The 18134-nt window shown below is 31.9% G+C and overlaps 1 protein-coding gene across 2 annotated transcripts in view; it reads right to left on the bottom strand.

Annotated features, from left to right (window-relative positions):
- The window catches only part of Ucp4A (Uncoupling protein 4A), a 60631-nt gene extending 46171 nt beyond the window's left edge, over window positions 1-14460 (bottom strand). The window contains exons 1-2 of one of the 2 annotated variants that reach the window (XM_014423355.2): window positions 14364-14460; window positions 11033-11114 (exon numbers count right to left, since the gene is read on the bottom strand). Coding sequence is in view for 1 of the 2 variants with exons in the window: in XM_014423354.3 (XP_014278840.1) it covers window positions 943-1002 (60 nt within the window). In the remaining variant the exon portion in view is untranslated. Of the gene's footprint in view, window positions 1-942; window positions 1096-11032; window positions 11115-14363 lie in introns of those variants that run through there. The other variant, XM_014423354.3, reaches the window with a different exon arrangement.
- Window positions 14461-18134: the final 3674 nt, after the last annotated feature.

Here is an 18134-nt window from a genome sequence, read left to right as displayed (position 1 = left end):
TTTTAATTAAATTAAATTTTCTTTATCTTCTATATAAATTATTTTGTTATTATTTCATAAGTTTTGTTATGTCGATTTATATTTTTATTTATAATGAAGTGTGAATTGTTGGCTGTAGATTTAATATGAGAAGATGGTGGGAGGGTACTGTCAGCAAAAATTACAAAATACATATCCCATTTTCTTTCTTCCCCATTGTATCATATACATCGTTTTCTATAATTTCATTATGTTGTAATGAAATTATAGTAAAATGACAATTTGCAATGCTACCTATTAAATAGGTAGCATTGCAAATTGTCATTTTACTATAATTTCATTATGTTGTTTTTCATTATTCTTAGATATTAATTACAATTTTTTTTATCATTTAGTTTGTATAATTCTTACCTCTACAATAATATATTTTATCTTCTATCAGTTTCCATCTACTTAATTTATAGTGACGTATATTTCCAAGTTTATTATTATTTTCTTTATTTTTTTTCTCTATGAAAAAAGTCATTATCTGGTTTTGTTTTTTCAGCCCTGATGAAGGCCTGAAATTAAGTTCGAAACGTCGACACATATAAACGAGTTTCGTTTGTTTGTGTATTTTTTGCTGACCGAACCCGCGACCATCTCATATATTTTTATTTATCGATTCATATTCATATTACTTTTTTTTCTGTATCTATGATGTAGTAACTTGTATTATTATTATTCAAAACTAAATTAACATTTCTTTCAGTTATATAGAGATCTCAATAATTAAGTTATGGGACCCTATAACAGTTATAGTCATCTCCACGTTTTATTGAATGCCTATTAAAAAAGAACTAGGATTTAATTGCAAAATATAGACTTTAAAAGAGCTTATTAGTATTTAATTTTAATAATGGCCATAAGAATCCCATAAATTATAACCGAACGCCTCGTTAGAGAACACTCATTTAAGCTTACCTTGAGATGGTAACTGCTCGACCGCTTGCCAGAAACTGGGGATATAGCATCAAGGTGCATCCTTCAGTTGCAATATTACGCACTCAACGCTCGTGTTCGGGCTCCGTCTTCGATGTTTTATCGATGAATTACGACACACTAGCAACGCTTCAGTACACGCATTCTTATCGACGTCCTATTTAAAACTCTAGGTTATCTTGTCGAACTAACAATATCAAATATATCTCCTCTTAAAAAAAAACTACTATAATCCATAAGAAATATATAATTGAAAAACTATAGGCAGCTATAGATTCACAATACCCAATTCTATTGCTCCTCCTCCCTGAACCTTCCGCTTCCAGGTCATGGATAAATTTATAATAATAGAATAACTGATAAGGAATGATACGACGCATATAACATCTACTTCAATAATGTAAAAAACGTACCTGGGACATCCAAAATGATGAGTACTTCAATAAGAAATTAATTATATAAAAGAAAAACAGCACTTCAACATTATCAGAACAAACTCATCGAAATCGCTTATTCGAAAGACAAAAATCGACTTCCGTCACTTAAAATTACTCATATAAGATTGAATGTGTTCAAATTTATTTATTTAGTGTAACATAAATTTCCTTTATCTTGATTGTGTAATTAAATTATCAAGCTATTATTTAATTTATCTATTTATTTTTACTTTCATTTATCTATTTATGAAATATATGGTATGGGGAAGTAATAATTGCGGTCGTGAAAAATCTCAAATCGGACTTTTACAACTAGCTGAATTTAAATTATTAAGAAGTCCTGCAAAATGGTTTGTGTATGTATCGACTCACATAGTCCTTCTTTACTCAAGACAAATAAGATGAGAAGTAACTCTTTAATATGAGTTGTCTGTGCCTCAGTTACAAATATGCTATCATAGCGTGGTAACAGATAAACTTTGATTAATTTGAAGAGAGCAGATACACAGATATATTATGAACAACTACTATCTACAGATAACTATATACCACTTGTCCCCTAGAATGCTCTTTGATATCTCTGTTTGACTAGTCTAGAATCGAGCGTAATTCTTATCTCCAACATAAGATGATATTTATGTCCAATATTAAAGGTGGGAGAGAATAGGAACTCGTTGGAAGAGGTTGTCGATAAAGGGAGATTCGAAAGTAAGAATAAAAGCGAGGAACAGATAAAGGGCTTCTCGTGGAAAAATTTTATAGATGTGATAGTTGTATCGGAGTATTTTATGAGAGTCGAAAGCTGAGGCTATGAAAGAGAAAATAAAATACCTTTCATAACGACACTACAGTGCAAGTGTCTATCATACCCATAAATTCCAAGGGTTAAGTATTTTTAAACACTTTATGAAATAAACATGTAAACTATTTATTTATTAGTCTGTATTATTTAAAAAAAAAGACATTTATAAAGTGAAAAGTAACTGTCCGAAAAATCTTTGCGAACGGCTGATGGAAGGATTTTTTTAATTTCTATTTTTATACTGTATGCATCTTGAAAATGTAGAACTACAAAGTTCGCCATGGATGCAAAAGAAATGTATAATACAAGAGCCCAGTGAAACAAAATTCAGTTATTTCACACCAATTTATGATTAATTTAATAAAAACTATTACTAGGGACGTGACGGCCGTGCGGGTAGGGCGTAGGTCCCAGAGCGCTCGGTTCGGAACGTTGTGGGTTCGATTCCCACCTGGGGTAGTTAATTTTTATTTTTCGGTGGTCCCGAAAAATGAATCTTGACGCTCTCACCTTGGTTAGTACGCAGTGGCAACTTTGGTAGTCGCCAGGGGTTGGCAAAAAGGTCGACGAGGCCTACTTGCCAGACTTGTTCTCCACACCAAATACCAATACCAATGTATAATTACTAGTCAAAATTGATGAGTCAGTCAAGTTTATTTAGATGAAATGAAAAATAATTTTTCATTCGAAGCTCCATATTGTAAAAACTACCAACAACCCAAAAACCTAATAAAACAACATTTGAAGTACAGTAAATTTTCTAAAACATAAGCCCTAATGTTTATGTATACTAGTTCCCTAGTTGCTTTTTCAAGAGCAACTTTTCTTAAAAAATGTACCGGAAAAAAGTATTTAGTAAATTTATTTTGGGAAAACTATTTCTCAGGAATGATTACACGAATGGATGTATATTAATTAGCACTCATGTTAAATCTAGTTTAATGTCCTATCAAGCATTCTGTGACGTTTGTCTTCGCAGGAGTAGTAGTTTTCATAATATTTACCAAAATAACTTTGAAAAAACTTTCGGACAGAACGTTTGGTTTATGAAAAATAATATCTCAGGAACCATTCGACGTACAGATATCTGCTAGCACTCAAGTCGTAACAAGTTTAAAGTACTAAAAATTAGTTTAAAAAATGATTTATGATCACCAGGCGTATGAACAAAATCATCAGGTAGCGGTATGAACAAAATGCCTTTTAAAAAATATCATTTTTTTTCTTGGTTTCTTAATAACCCCCATTAAAAAAATAAAAGGCCGGGGAATGAGTTCTATATTAATATTAACATTAACTATGACATGTTTCGCCTTTTCACTTCCCATGTGACTTACGACCGCGGCGACAATGTACTGTTGTCACGTGAGAGGTGTCTTACGAACGATAAGGGTTAATAATTATGTATTAATCCAACTGAAAAAATAAGCAACCACAGTAAAGTTGTTTATGATAAAAAAAATATTCGTAATATTTTTAAATAAAAATTCATTAATAATAACCATCCTTCAATTTAAAAAATAAAAATTATGCAGCAACAGTTATTATATTATAAAAAAAAATAATAATAACATTTCTGATTTATTATTAATAACATTAACAATTAATTATTTTTATATATTACGATTATGACTTCAATATGTCGACTGAAGTGATTTTTGAAAAAAAAATATTAATGCTTTGACAGGGATATTAAAAAAAGATATGTTTCATTAATTTGTGACAGTTTAATCGTTTTAGATAAATAAGTGCTTAAAACCACTTCTTCTAATCCCTACCTTGACATACATGTGAAAAGGACCACTGACACAGTTACTTAATTAATTATTATTTTTTTGTTTTCCTTTGTTAGGTGAAATTTGAAATTCATATTAGATGAAATTTAAAAAAAGAACGAGAGTTCAACGTGATGAAAGAATTATGTCTTCAACGTATTATAAAATTTAAAAGGAGTTATTTAATTCCACAAAGAGTACGTGTAAAATTATTGATTAAATTTTTTTTCTAATTTTTAAATCGAAAGCTTTTACTGGGTGCATTTAGGAAAGAACACAATAATTATTATTTTAAAAAATGAATAACTTATAGTTTACTATTTTAGCAAATTGATTTTCTTTTGTGCGCTAATGGACTTGGACCAAACCGTTATATGTTTTCTGAAATTTATTTCCTTTTCGATGGAAATGCTTAGGTTACATAAATACTTGACTATATTAGGTTTTAAATTTTGATTTATAGAAACTATCTATAATCAAAATGATCCCCAAACCCCAAAAGCCACTAGAACACCCATCCTCTTACTGTCCCATCTCTCTATTACCGATCATGGGGAAAATCCTCGAAAAACTTATTTTGAAACGTCTATACCCCATCCTAGATTCCAATCATATAAGCCCAGATTCCGAACATCCCAATCCACTAACCAGCAATGTCATCGTGTGGTGGACGTTGTCTCGTCTTCTTTGAAGCACGGAGTCTTTTTCGATATAGAGCAGGCTTTTGATCGAGTCTGGCACCCGGGACTGCTTTACAAACTCCGTAAATTCCTACCTCCTACATATTTTCTTATCATTCGTTCCTTTCTTACTAATAGACTATTCTAAGTAAACCACAACGGTTCCTATTCATCCCTCTATTTTCAAACCGCTGGTGTTCGTCAAGGTAGTATCCTCGGTCCCGTCCTCTACACCGTCTATACAGCTGACATCCCAACAACTCCTAACACTATCCACGTATGCTGATGACACATGTGTGCTCACAATTAATAATAACCCTTTGATTGCATCCTAAACTCTCCAGTCCCTTATCACAACCCTCGAAGAATGGTGTCGAAATTGGAGGAAAAAAATAAATCCCAACAAATCTCATCAAATCACCTTTACTCTTCGTCGTAAACCTGCCGCCTGCCTTACAGTATATTTTAATAATGTGGCTCTTACCTCTGTAGAACAGATTCATTACCTTGACAAACGACGAACCTGAAACATGGAACACAAGACTAAAAAGACTGCACGCAGATTCCGACTATTAAGTGACGGTCTAAACTTCCAATCCATTGCAAAAGTCTGATCTACATGACAATAATGAGGTCCATCTGGACAAACGGAGTTGAGCTTTGGGGCTCCACTCAGCCTTCGAATTCCTCTCGTATCCGATCCTTACAATCCAAAATCCTTCATAAAATCCTCAATGCTTCTTATTTTGTTACTAATAAAACCATCCATAAAGACCTAAACGTTCCTTATGTAACCGATCTAGCCCGAACCCGATATCATTCCTTCCATTATAAATTCCCTAACCATCCGAACCCACTAGTTTCTTACCTTGCTTCCTCTTCCATTCCTGGCAATCCTCCGAGGCGCCTGAAAAGAAGATGGCCTCGTGACCTTAATTGTAAATTGTTTTTAGAGTTCTACTACTGGGTAGTTTCTCTACATGCTGTATCATATCATTATGGTCCTACTTCAAATTTGTTTGATGTATTTTTTATACCGTAGTAAATGTCAATAGATAAAAAAATTTTGATTTTTAATGGTATCAGGGAAAGAAACTAAGGATTGTAATTGTAGTTTGATTATTATTTATCAGAGAAATATGAAAATTTTCTCTAATTGTAGATAAAACTCTGAAATAAGTGACTAATAAAAGTAATTAGGGCTCTCTGTAGCTAAGGGAGTTGAAGCGTCCCCTTAGCAGTCTTGGAAATGCAGCTGCTCCGGTCCGAATTCGACCTGGGAGGTGTTGACTTTTATTTGGTAGATAACTTGATTCTCCAACCATAGTTAGAACAGGTCCCTCCCCTCCTACCGTATGCCAGAAACGACAATGTAGAAGTAAATTAAAAAAAAAAAAATTCGTCAGAAATGACCAGGCAGGGGCTAAAATAAACATAAAAATTTTTTAAAATACAAGTATTTAAGAAGTATCTTAAGAAGAAGAGAAATGATCCCTAGGTAGCATGCGATGTCAGTACTGGTTAGTTCTTCGCTGTTTGATGAACTTCGTTTTTAATGCTAAGGCTAAGTGATTGAAAACCTTTTTTGTGTATTTACCGCCATTTAATATTCCTTCACCCAATCTTATAATACGATCATTGCTTTAGTAAAAATTTTTTACAGACTATTTATACCATTTGTTCTTCAGATCTCTAGTTCATCCGTAAAATGGAGTACCTGAATCCTTCAACATCTTTTCAACTAATGACGGCCTACAAAGAGAGCCGTCTGTATAAATTAAATATTACACAACTGTAGTGGATTTTATTTTAAGTAAAACTAAGGAGAGTGGGTACATCCTGTCAGCCTAATGGATTTACATGTGTTCTGTAGTTCTGGTTGTATTATGTTTTTAATATAGTGTAAGGAGGAAAAAAAAAATTCAATTTCAAGTCTTCATATTAGCATTTAAATTTGTACTTGTATTTGTTAAACCTTAAATGTAAAATAAAATATTACACGGTTATCGCAAAAAGCTTTTTTATATAATAAAAAGAAAAATCTAGAATATCAAATTTATTAAGTATTTTCTTTTTATTTCAAGGAGTAAAAAAAAAGTTCAACTACAGCCATATGTTTGTCTATGTTCAATCAATAAAAATTTTTAACGAATGTCCACTAAAGGAAGGAGTATAATGGTGGAGGTAAGCTAGCAGGATACATGAAGCCGAAAAAGTCTTATGATGGACCCAAGGGTGTGGGAGAGGAGTAGGGGAAGGGTACAGCCAATCACTGGTTGCCTTCTGTTTCAGTTTAGATTACAATGACGAACATTACTATTAACCTCAACGTAAGCCTAAGCTTCGTGGGCGTGGTCTTGGGCTTCACTTTGGATTTGAAGGGGGGAGGGGGAAGGTTATGCCACTCCTATTGCTTATATATACATTAGTGTGCCTTCCTTGTTAATTTTCTTTATTTTCATAACCTCTTTAAAATTACATTTACTGGAATATTCTACCAGTTTTTACTGGGTACATTATTATTTACATTTCTAGGTTACTCATTTATCTTTTTAAACTACGAGAAAAAAAGAAAAAGAAATATTTTTAAAAATATGCCTATTCAGGAAAATACTTCTTAATAAGTAAGTGAAAGTAATAAACCAAATTTTATAAAATTTATACTAGACTATGTTTACATTTATCCCCAATTTTCGTCCAACTATTCGCCAAATAAGAAGAGCTGTTTTCGAAATGATGATGTTTCTAGGAAAATATGCTTGCGCTTTCCTTGAAATATTTGATATTTGAAAATAATACTAAACATATTTTACACTAAATCTCAACTTTGGGCCCAAATTTAACATGCCGTTGGATGAGACCGTGGCTCGACAGGACAAGAAGGGTTCTGGGGAAAGCTGCTGAGCTTCGGGAAGAAGCTTCCATCTCTCAGTGCCTCACATTTGCAGTACCTGATAAAGTAGTTAGTACAAGAGCCGAGAAGAAAAAAAGGCAGTTATCTCACCCCCATTGTTTGATTAGTTTAATTAGTCAAAATTGATGAGTCTGCCAACTATAGGTAGGGGAAATAAAAAATGGCGGCTGTTTCAAAACCTTAAAAAACACTAATTTTTCATTCGGAGCTCTATATCTTAAAAACTACTAACAACACTAGAAAACCTAAGAGCACATTATTTAAAGAAGAGTAAATTTGGTGAAATATTAGCCTTAAAAGAGCTTTACGTCCAATAGTTCTCGAAAAATTTTTTTTAAAAATCTACTGAAAGATCAGTAGTTAGTTAATTTATTTTGAGAATTCTATATCTCAGGAACTATGTGACATACAGATGTCTATTAGCACTGAAATTAAAGCTAGTTTAATGGACTATAAAGAAGTTTATGACCTTTACCTTCGTAGGAATAGTAGTTTTCATGATATATGCTAAAATAAATTGATTTATAGTTGTTCGGACAATAAGTTTGATTTATGAAAAACTTCATTTCAAAAACCATTTGACGTACAGATGTCTGCCAGCGCTCAAATTAAAGCTAGTTAGTTAAATTAACTATAAGATAGTTAATAATATTTTATGATATTTGATAAAACTTCTATTCTAAAAATTTCTATTTGTTCGTATAAAATGTTGGATTTTTAAAAAAATATATCTGTAGATCTATAAGACGCACATATGTCTGCCAACACTCAAAATAAAGGAAATTTAACTTACTATAAAGTAGTTTATCACACTTATCTTCGTAGGGGTAGTAGTTTTTATGATATTCTCATATGAATAAAAATTTGGCAGATAAAAATTTATCGGAAACAACAATAAATCAATTTATATTAGCAAATTTCACGAAAACTATTGCTCCTACGAAGATAAATATCCTAAGCTATTTTATAGCTCATTTGAGTGCTAATAGACATCTGTACGTCAAATGGTTTTTGAGATATAGATTTTTCAAAATAAATTCACTAACTCCCGATCTTTCAGTACGTCCCATACAACATTCTTATGAAATGTTGCTTTTTAAAATTATATCTCGAGAACTATTTAACGTAAATAACTCTTTTAGGGCCCATATTTTAGCAAATTTGCTCATCTTTATATGACGTTCTCTTAGGTTTTCTTGTGTTGTTCTTACTTTTTAAGATTAAGTTTTTTTTATCCCTTTGAAACAGTCGCCATTTTTTATTCCCCCCACCTATACTTGGCCGACTCATCAATTTTGACTAGTAATTATACATAGTTTTCATTAAAGTATTCAAAAATTGGGGTGCGATAACTGCATTTTTTCTCCCCTTGGGCTCTTGTACTAAAGCGGAACTAGTTGTAGTGAACAGTACCACCATGGGAGGACACCGAGCTAAGTTGTCGAGAAAAACCGGATTTTCGTCCTCGCCGAGTGGTACCTCTTTTCTGTGGTGGAACAAGAGGGCATTCCTTTTTTCAAGAAATTCATCTAAGGGTTGAAGCGGGTGTTGGGCCCGACGTACATTACTTTCGGAAGTGTTCGGTGACCTAGTATCGGCGACCCAACAAGAAGAGGACTGAGACAATGAGAGCTGGACCGGTCGGATGCAGAGGACAAGATGCTACATGATGATTTATGATTTGTAACAACAATATTTATTAGGGGAAACAATATTTATTAATTTACACCAAAAATAAGTGGTTTCATTTCCAATAAAAAAATACAACTGAGGCTATGGTGACCGAGAGATTAAAGGTGTCACTTCAGCAGCCTTGAGCTTGAAGTGGCACTGGTTCAAATTAGGGCTTGGGCGGTTAGCCTATATTTCGAAGCGCTCCCATGGAATAAAATGGAAGCATAATTCAATTTATTACAATTCTTTTAACCTGAAACATTAGGGCGATTACAGAACGCTTCTCCTTACTGAAAGTGAACAGTAGTTTCTAAATTTGGCAATAACGATGTAACTCAAATAGAGTAAGATGAATTAAAAAGAAAGCTAAGAAGAGTTTTGTTCTTTATCTTTTAATAGCCCGACGCTTGAACTTTGAACACCCCTATCTTGTTGAAATCAGTCTGAAGTTATGTAATCACAAGTAGACATTTTGTGTATATTATATACTAACTGCCTACTTGCATATACTATATACTCATCTATACAATAATGAAGTTACTATTTCAAATAAGAACAGAACAGGGAAGGAATGATTTGCTCCTAGTTTTGCTTCCGAAGTTTATCGAGTACTAACAATTGATGATTTAATAACGTTAAAGGGACTCCCTGATAGCCCTCCGAGGCTTTTTTAAAATTTATTTATTTAATGTGATTTACAACTGTACAATTAATAAATACAATAAGTAAATATGTTGTATGTTTCATATACACTTGAAAATCTTGGGAAGGAACCACCCCTTAGTGGTACTTACAGCATTAATTTAAATTAGAAGGTCCCGGGGCCATCTTCTTTTCAGACGCCTCGGAGGGCTATCAGGGATTGTTAAGCATGAAATATTAAGAATTAATGGGTTAGAATAGGTAAGGAGTTTGGAATGAAAAGACGCATGTCTGTTTTGAGCCAAATCTGCAACGAATGGGATGTTAAGGTCTTTGTGGAAAGAGTTTATTTGTAACGTAATAAGGAGCATCGAGGATTTTACGTAGGATTTTGGATTGGATGCGAGAGGAATTTGATAGCTTGGTAGAGCCCCAGAGCTCAATTCCATATGTCCAAATTGGTCTGATTATCATAGTGTATACTAATTTTTTGTAGTGAATGGGAAGTTTAGAGGGTTTGTCAAATAAGTGTTCGGAATCTACGAGCAGTTTCTTGTCGTTTCAGTATTGTGTGAGGATTCCAAGTAAGTTTCTTGTCAAGTTGGAGTCCTAAGTATCTAATCTGTTCCACAGGCGTTAGTGGAGTGTTTAGAAAGGATACTGTAGGCCTCCTGTCCTACACTATCCTTTCTAAACAGGTTTGCGACGGAGAGTAAAGGTGATCTGATGGGATTTGTCAGACTTTATTTTGATTCTCCAGTTTTGACACCATTCTTCAATAGATGTTATGTGTGTCTGTAGTGTTTGTGATGCATTATTTGGGTCGTTGTTTACAGACAGTATACATGTGTCATCAGCGTATGTTGTTAGGACTGTGTTAGGGTTGGTTGGGATGTCAGCAATAAAAGGTTAAAAATAAGTATTAAATTTGTTTAAAGAAGAATTAAAATTAATATTTGACTTCTTCATAAATGTAATAAATACTAACTGACTTTATAAGGGATGTGATGACGAAATAATACATTGACTAACTCAGCTAAGTTACTAAATACAATAAAAATTATGGAATAGAAATATTTTTTATATTGGTTCTTAAATTTTTAACTTAATATTAAAAAAAGTGTAATTATTGAAAATAACGTACTTACCTCAAAGTTTCATAATTTCAGGTACGCCACCTTTGTATCTTAAGAGGAGTCAGTTAACTCATCAGCTCCTGGTCCGTTAACTCTGAAATAAGGCACAAACGTAATGATAATATGGATTCCTTAATAAATAATAATGTTGTTTCCAAACAATTTATTCACTTTTTAATAATTTTAAAGATCTTAAAACATCCAATAAATAACTTAATATTTTTAAGCATTTAAACTATGTTTATTACGGAACATAATTTTTAAAAATCCACCTGATTGTGGCATTAATTTGAAAAGGAAATATATAAGATTTTTTTCAAAGGCATCGGACTTATTCAGATTTAAACGATATTATTAGGCTCTGTTTGATAAAGATACAAGGACAATGAAATAACTGAGATAAAAAGAAAGACTTGAGTTACTCGGGGTCAACATTATATAATTTTTCTGATCATAGTACAACGATCTTAGAAATAAAAATAAAAATTAATCAGTAAACCTTTGTCCATTTTGCATGCTGAATTTTTAAGTGCCAAAGTTAAATAAAAACTTTTCCTCAGAAGATGAGTGCCACATCGCGAATTTACTATTCTTCAGAAGTTATCTTAAAAGTTTACTTCTTGCAAATTGTTCTAAATCAATCATACCATTTTAATATTATAACCATGTTATTTTGATAACCATATTACCAAATTATAATAATATAGATCTTATATAAAAGAGATAAGTACTTTAAAAAAATGTACTTTATATTAATTTCTAATTTTTCCTCTTGTTCATATAAAAAAAACCAACATTTCGGAATCCTCCTTAGTCTTCAGGGTTTATTCTCTACAATTCTAACGACACGACAGAGACCGAGAAAAATCGTATTTAAAAACTGTATTAGGTTGCTAAATACACAGTATAATTATACCTAGAGACTTTTTTTTTTAATTTTTGTAATTTGTAGGCATAGTACAGTATATTTATGATACATAATAGAAATACATGATTTTTTTGTTCTATCATTTTTGTTCTTTTATTTTTTCTTTCTATATTTTATTTTTTTAAATCATTTACTATCCATTTTTTCCTTATTATTCTTCACCCCCTCCCATTATTTATCTCTATATATAATTATATTATATCCCTTACCCATTTTTTCCAACTACAATCCAACCCATACATTTTTCTTTTTTTTTTCCTCTTTAACAAAAAAAGGAATAAAATATAAATCATAAAAGTTTTTAATAAAATAACAATATATACAAATATAAATCTATCGTATTTTCCCACATATGTACTGTTCCATTAAAATCTAAAAAAAAAAAAACTCAACAATAATCTACAAGGATATAACTATATACATACATTCAAATACAGATTAAATATAAATATAAATTAAAAAAAAGTAATATATATAAAGTATAATAGATAAAATTAATTGATAAAAATAGGAATATATATATAAAAGTTACGGTATGAGTCAGCTGTTATTTCGATGTCAACTGAGTGAGGGGATCAGCTGATCGAACGTATATAAGAGATGCACAGAAATACAATAAAGTATTTTACAGCAGTTCATGCGAGTTAGATCTTATTCCTTCTTCTCTTTTTTGACATTGTGCTTTCGCCAATACTTAACTTATATATATAAAGTAATAAATTTAATCAATATAAATAATATAAAATCTAATGAAATATAATAAATATTACTACATTAATTAGCGTTAATTGAATCATTCATATATATACCTTCTACAACAAATTATATTAAATTCAATATTCTAGTTAGTTCCCTGTGTTTTTTATTCATATAATTTTATTTCATAATTTTTTTTAACCATGTCTTAAATAAAGGGGAACCAAACTCACTCACTCAGCCCTATCAGTATCTTGTTTTGGAAAGTGTAAAACAGAATAAGGATTATTAATGAGGTGTAGATAGTTGACCGTAGATTGATGATTGGAGAAGTTTGTCGGTGGTACTATTCCTTTTCAATTGTATGTTACTCTAAATGTTGTTGTTATCTTTTTTGTTCTATAGCCCTGATGAAGACCTGAAACTCAGGTCGAAACGTCGGCATAAAATAAATAAATATGGTTTTGTTTATTTATGTTGTTCTTTGCTGACCGCACCCCCCGACAAACTTCTCCAATCATTAAAGAATAAAGATTAGTATGAAGTTGAATTATTTTTGATGCAGGGAAAAACTAATAGTTGAGTTATGAGTTTGGTCTTCTTTTATTTAAGAAACAGTGACAAAATAATAGAAAAAGGGAACAAACTAGAATGCTGGAAATAATATGATTTGTATTTCAAGATGATACATATGAATGATTCAATTAATGATATTTTAAATATAAGCATATAATAATATTTATTGTTTATTTTGCATATATAAGAAGATAATCAGGGTTGCGGTCAAAAGAGAAACAAAAATAGTTTACAACTATTTATTTTCCGACGTTTCGCCCCACTTTGCAGGGCTTCATCAGTGCTACCTTCTCTTAGCTGTTCAACCGTTCCCTTTGAACAGTTTTTTTTTTTTTATCTTTTTAGCCCCGATGTGTTGTAAACTATTTTTGTTTCTCTTTTGACCGCAACCCTGACTATCTTCTTATATATAAATTTTTAAGGTCAACTATATTTACATATAATTATTTTGCATTGTTAAAATTCTAGAAAATAAATTCTGAAGACGGAGGAGGACTCTGAAATGTCGTTGTTTTTTTTATACATAAAGAAAAAGGGAAAAGTAGTGTGTACGTTAATAAACGTGTTTTTGAAAAATAATTGTCACTGAAAATTTATATTATATAAGAAACTTATTGTAGTCCCTTTTTTATGTTATTCACTAAATATGTAAAACATTAAAAAATAAAACATTCCTCTTGTGACCGCCTGGTAAAGAGTTGTTTAGTTTTTATAAAATATTAATTCCGAATTTTATTTCCTAGGAAGTTGTTTGTTCTTTATTAAGATGTTGAGGTGAAAAATAAAATTCTTATAGAATATTATCAATGTTCTATATTTGTTGGAACAAAGTTTCGGGTACAAATATTCCTGATTGTAAAGTGCAGTCATTGCTTTTTGAAATTTTTTCATATGATCACATAATTAAAATTTATAACACAACATTATAAATTTTAATTAAATAACCATATGACAAAATTTCAAAAAGAAATGGATAAACTTAATAATGTGGAATATTAGTATTTGAAACCGAAAATGTTGTACATACAAATATAGAATATTGATTATATCCTAAAGGAATTTCTTAGTAAAACATTTTAGTAAAAATTACATATAAACAAAAAAACAATCATGAATTATCATATTAATAATTATATAATTTACCTCATATATAGTTGTTATAGACGCTGAATGGGAATACTCGATGCTCGTACAGTGTTTACTGATTTTGGGAGCGTATTTGCTTTTATTTGATCTGTTAATCTTTCAAGATAGCCAGTCGTAGATAATAATATTTGCATTTAACATAACCTGGCTTTAGTGTTTTGGTTATGCTTGTTCAGTTTATCTTGTCTTTAGGCAACGTTTGATAACCGTTGTTTCAGTTATCGGTAGGTTTGTAAACGAAAATAAATGCTGATGTTTCGTGATTCGTATCATCAAAGTTAAAATAAACATCCTATTTTTAGAAAAAAAAAAAATTCATGAATAGTAATTTACGATCTTGAGATCCAATATTCGTGCAATGATTGCAAAATTATTTCCAATCATTTAGATGTTTTCTAAGCTATATTAATATTTTGTTCAGATTTTTGTTTTTTACTTTCAATAACTGAGGTAGCGCTATCCTGGAAAAGTTTGGACTTGAAACGGTGGCCCATTCACTGTCATGCAAGTATGATAGTACAAAATCTCGGTGGAAAAGTGAAAATGTCAATTATTTCATCCCAATTTTTGATCGGAAATGAAAACTACATTTAATTAATAGTCAAAATTTATGGATGCCCAGTAGAGTTTGAGGGTATAAAAAATGGCGGCTGTTTAAAAATGTTAAAACAAAATAATTTTTCATTCAGAAACAACATAATAAAACCTAATTTAAAATAGATTAAATTGACTAAAGTATTAGTCTTAACGGAGCTATTTACGTTCAATAGTTACTGAGATACGGTTTTTTTAAAGGGAACATTCCATAAAATATGTACTGAAAAATAATAGTTAGTGAATTTATTGTAGGAAATCAATATCTCAGAAACTATGAGACGTACAGATGTCTATTAGCACTCAAATGAAAGCTAGATTAATGGACTATAAAGTACTTTATGACGTTTATCTTCTTAGGAATTTTCATGATATTTACCAAGATATATTTCCAAGATGATTTCTAGTTGGTCGAACAAAATATTTGATTTATAAAATATTATCTCAGGAACCATTTGACAGCACCTAAACTAAAGCTAGTTTAATATTCTATTGAGCGGTTTATGACGTCTTTTCTTCGTAGTGGTAGTGGTTTTTATGATATTTGCATATAAATATGAATTTAGCACATGAAAGTTTGTCTGAACAACTAAAAATCAATTTATTTTAGCAAATATTATGGAACTCCAACGAGAAAAACGTCATAAACATAAAAAAAAATACTTTATAGTACAACTAGCTTTAATTTGAGTGCTAATAGACATTTGTACGATAGTTTCTGAGATATATATTTCCTACAATAAATTCACTAACTACTGATTTTTCAGTACATTTTTTATGAAATGTTCCTTAAAAAAAATTGTATCTCGAGAACTATTGAACGTAAACAACTCTGTTAGGACTCAAGTTTTAGAAAATTTACTATGTTGTTAAATGATTTTCTCTTAGGTGTTCTAGTGTTATTGGTAGTTTTAAAGATATAGAGTTTCAATAAACAAAGATATAGAGTTTCAATAAATAAAGATATAGAGTTCAACCCACAAGTTTAAATTACATAAGTTATGCTCAATATACACCAGCGAACTCCACGCGATAGCATCAGCCATCTATTTTTGCTTTTCAATAACTCAGAAGACTGTTGTAATAATCTCAGGTTCGTTGAGCTCTCTAAAAAGTTTGAGAAACGTATCCCGAACATCCACTCATCATAAGAATTCAATATTTTCTTCTAAAACTATCACAACAAGGTAAGTCCATTATTTCCATACGGGCCCCAAGCCACATTGGCATTGTTGGTAACGAGCTCGCAGACAAAGCTGCCAGAGAGGCACTCACACTTCCTGGCCGAGGCACCGCCGTTCTTACCCCTTCAGAACTCAGTACACCCCTTAAATTACAAATATTAGAAAAATGGCAGGCCAAGTGGGATGAAAGCTCTCCGAGTAAATTAAAAGAAATAAAACGATCAGTAAAACCATGGTCAACATCCTACCGCAACAGCCGCAGGGAGGAAATTGCTCTAACCCGCTTGAAAATAGGTCATACTCTCCTCACGCACTCTCACCTGATCAGAAAACTGCCACCTCCAACGTGTAAATATTTTCATTCCATTCTCACGATTAGACATATTTTTGAAGAATGTACTCACTATTTGCCAATAATAAACAGGATAGGACTGAACCCAAATTTATCAGAAGCTCTCACAGATGAGGAAGCTAAAATTACATTAGTGTTTGAATTTATAAAAGCACATCGCCTTCTTTCTAAATCATAACACCTCTTCGATTTTAATTTTTTTTTTTATTTATTTTATTTTTTAATCATTTTTTAAAAATTTTATCATGCCATAGGCGTTGATGACCAGAGGGTTTTACGCCTTTAAGTAACAATCAACAACAACAAGATATAGAGCTCCAAAAGAAAAAATATTTTTTCTTAACGTTTTGAAACAGCTGCCATTTTTTATTCTTCCTAGCTACACATGGCAGTCTCATCAATTTCAACTACTAATTAATTCATAGTTTTCTTTAAAGTAATAAAAAATTGGGGTGATATAGCTGAATTTTTTTGCCTCTTGGGCTCTTGTACAATGATGTATGACAGTACCCACACAATTTCAAATTCCGCACTTGTCTGACAGACATGTATGAAAGTATAAAGTCTTGTAATGCGAAACTCACACTGCACCCTCCGACTCGTACATACTCACCCACTTCTATACTTATATGACACTTGAAGAAATAGTCACACCGGTATGAACAACCGGAGGCCATCCCATAGTAACTAACCTGCTCAAACCAGAGTGGGAAGGTTGAGTTTTCAGTCCGAAGGATCGTCACGAACTAAAAGTCAACCCGCCAAGACTGGAGTCATTCCAGCGAGTTTTGCTCGAATTGCCAACTTTGACTAGCTCGTGACTGCAGCAGTGCCAGTTCGAATCCATCCTGGAAGTCGACTTTTATTTCTGTGGGGGTCCCACAAAATGAACATTTGACCCCAACTATGGTTAGAATTTGGTGGTAACCTGTAGATAACCCCTCCCCCCTCCGTATCTCAGAAATACGTATCTCAGAGAGACATTGAAAATTGCCTTTGTGTATACCTAGGTGTCCATCGACCCATCGGAACCCAAGTCTTCATACTCTTCTGGTGCTGTAAACCATTTCATCAAGGACTCTTTTACGAATTTGGTCTGGATTCATTCTCTTTTTTGGGGGAAAATATTAACAATGAAAACTGGATTTTTAGTACTTATTCTGGTTCTCTTGTTATATTTTTAAAGTTAATTATTTAATAAGGTTGGCAAGAAGTAGTGCAGCTTTAAGGACGATATTAAAAAAAGGAGCTACACAGAATGTTAAGAAAGTATAATATACAAAAGGGCTGTCCATGATGTTGTATTAAATGTAAAATGTTTTACCATGTTAAATGGTAAATAACTATAGGATTGTGAGCAGCCCTATTTAAAGTCATGTTAAATGTTATATACATAAGAGCTCCAAGCGGATTTTCTGAGCAACTTGTTTTATAACCATTCCTTTCAAAACTTCATGTTGTTTAATTTTACGTTTTGACTTGTAGCAGTCAGCGAGCACGAAGTGCCGCTATATCCCGCCAGGGGCCAGCATTACAAGCGTCTATTGTAACCTAATTCCTAACGGTTACACTGGTCCGTCCGCTTCATCTCGGGAACCAGTGTAATTTCCCGTCTCTCCCCGGCTCTAGTCCGTCCGC

This window comes from Halyomorpha halys, unplaced genomic scaffold (assembly GCF_000696795.3).
Source record: "Halyomorpha halys isolate HHAL.00 unplaced genomic scaffold, Hhal_1.1 Scaffold417.1, whole genome shotgun sequence".
Lineage (NCBI taxonomy): Eukaryota > Metazoa > Arthropoda > Insecta > Hemiptera > Pentatomidae > Halyomorpha > Halyomorpha halys.
The sequence above is the reverse complement of the archived record's forward strand: the minus strand, read 5'-3'. Positions and strand labels throughout refer to the sequence as shown.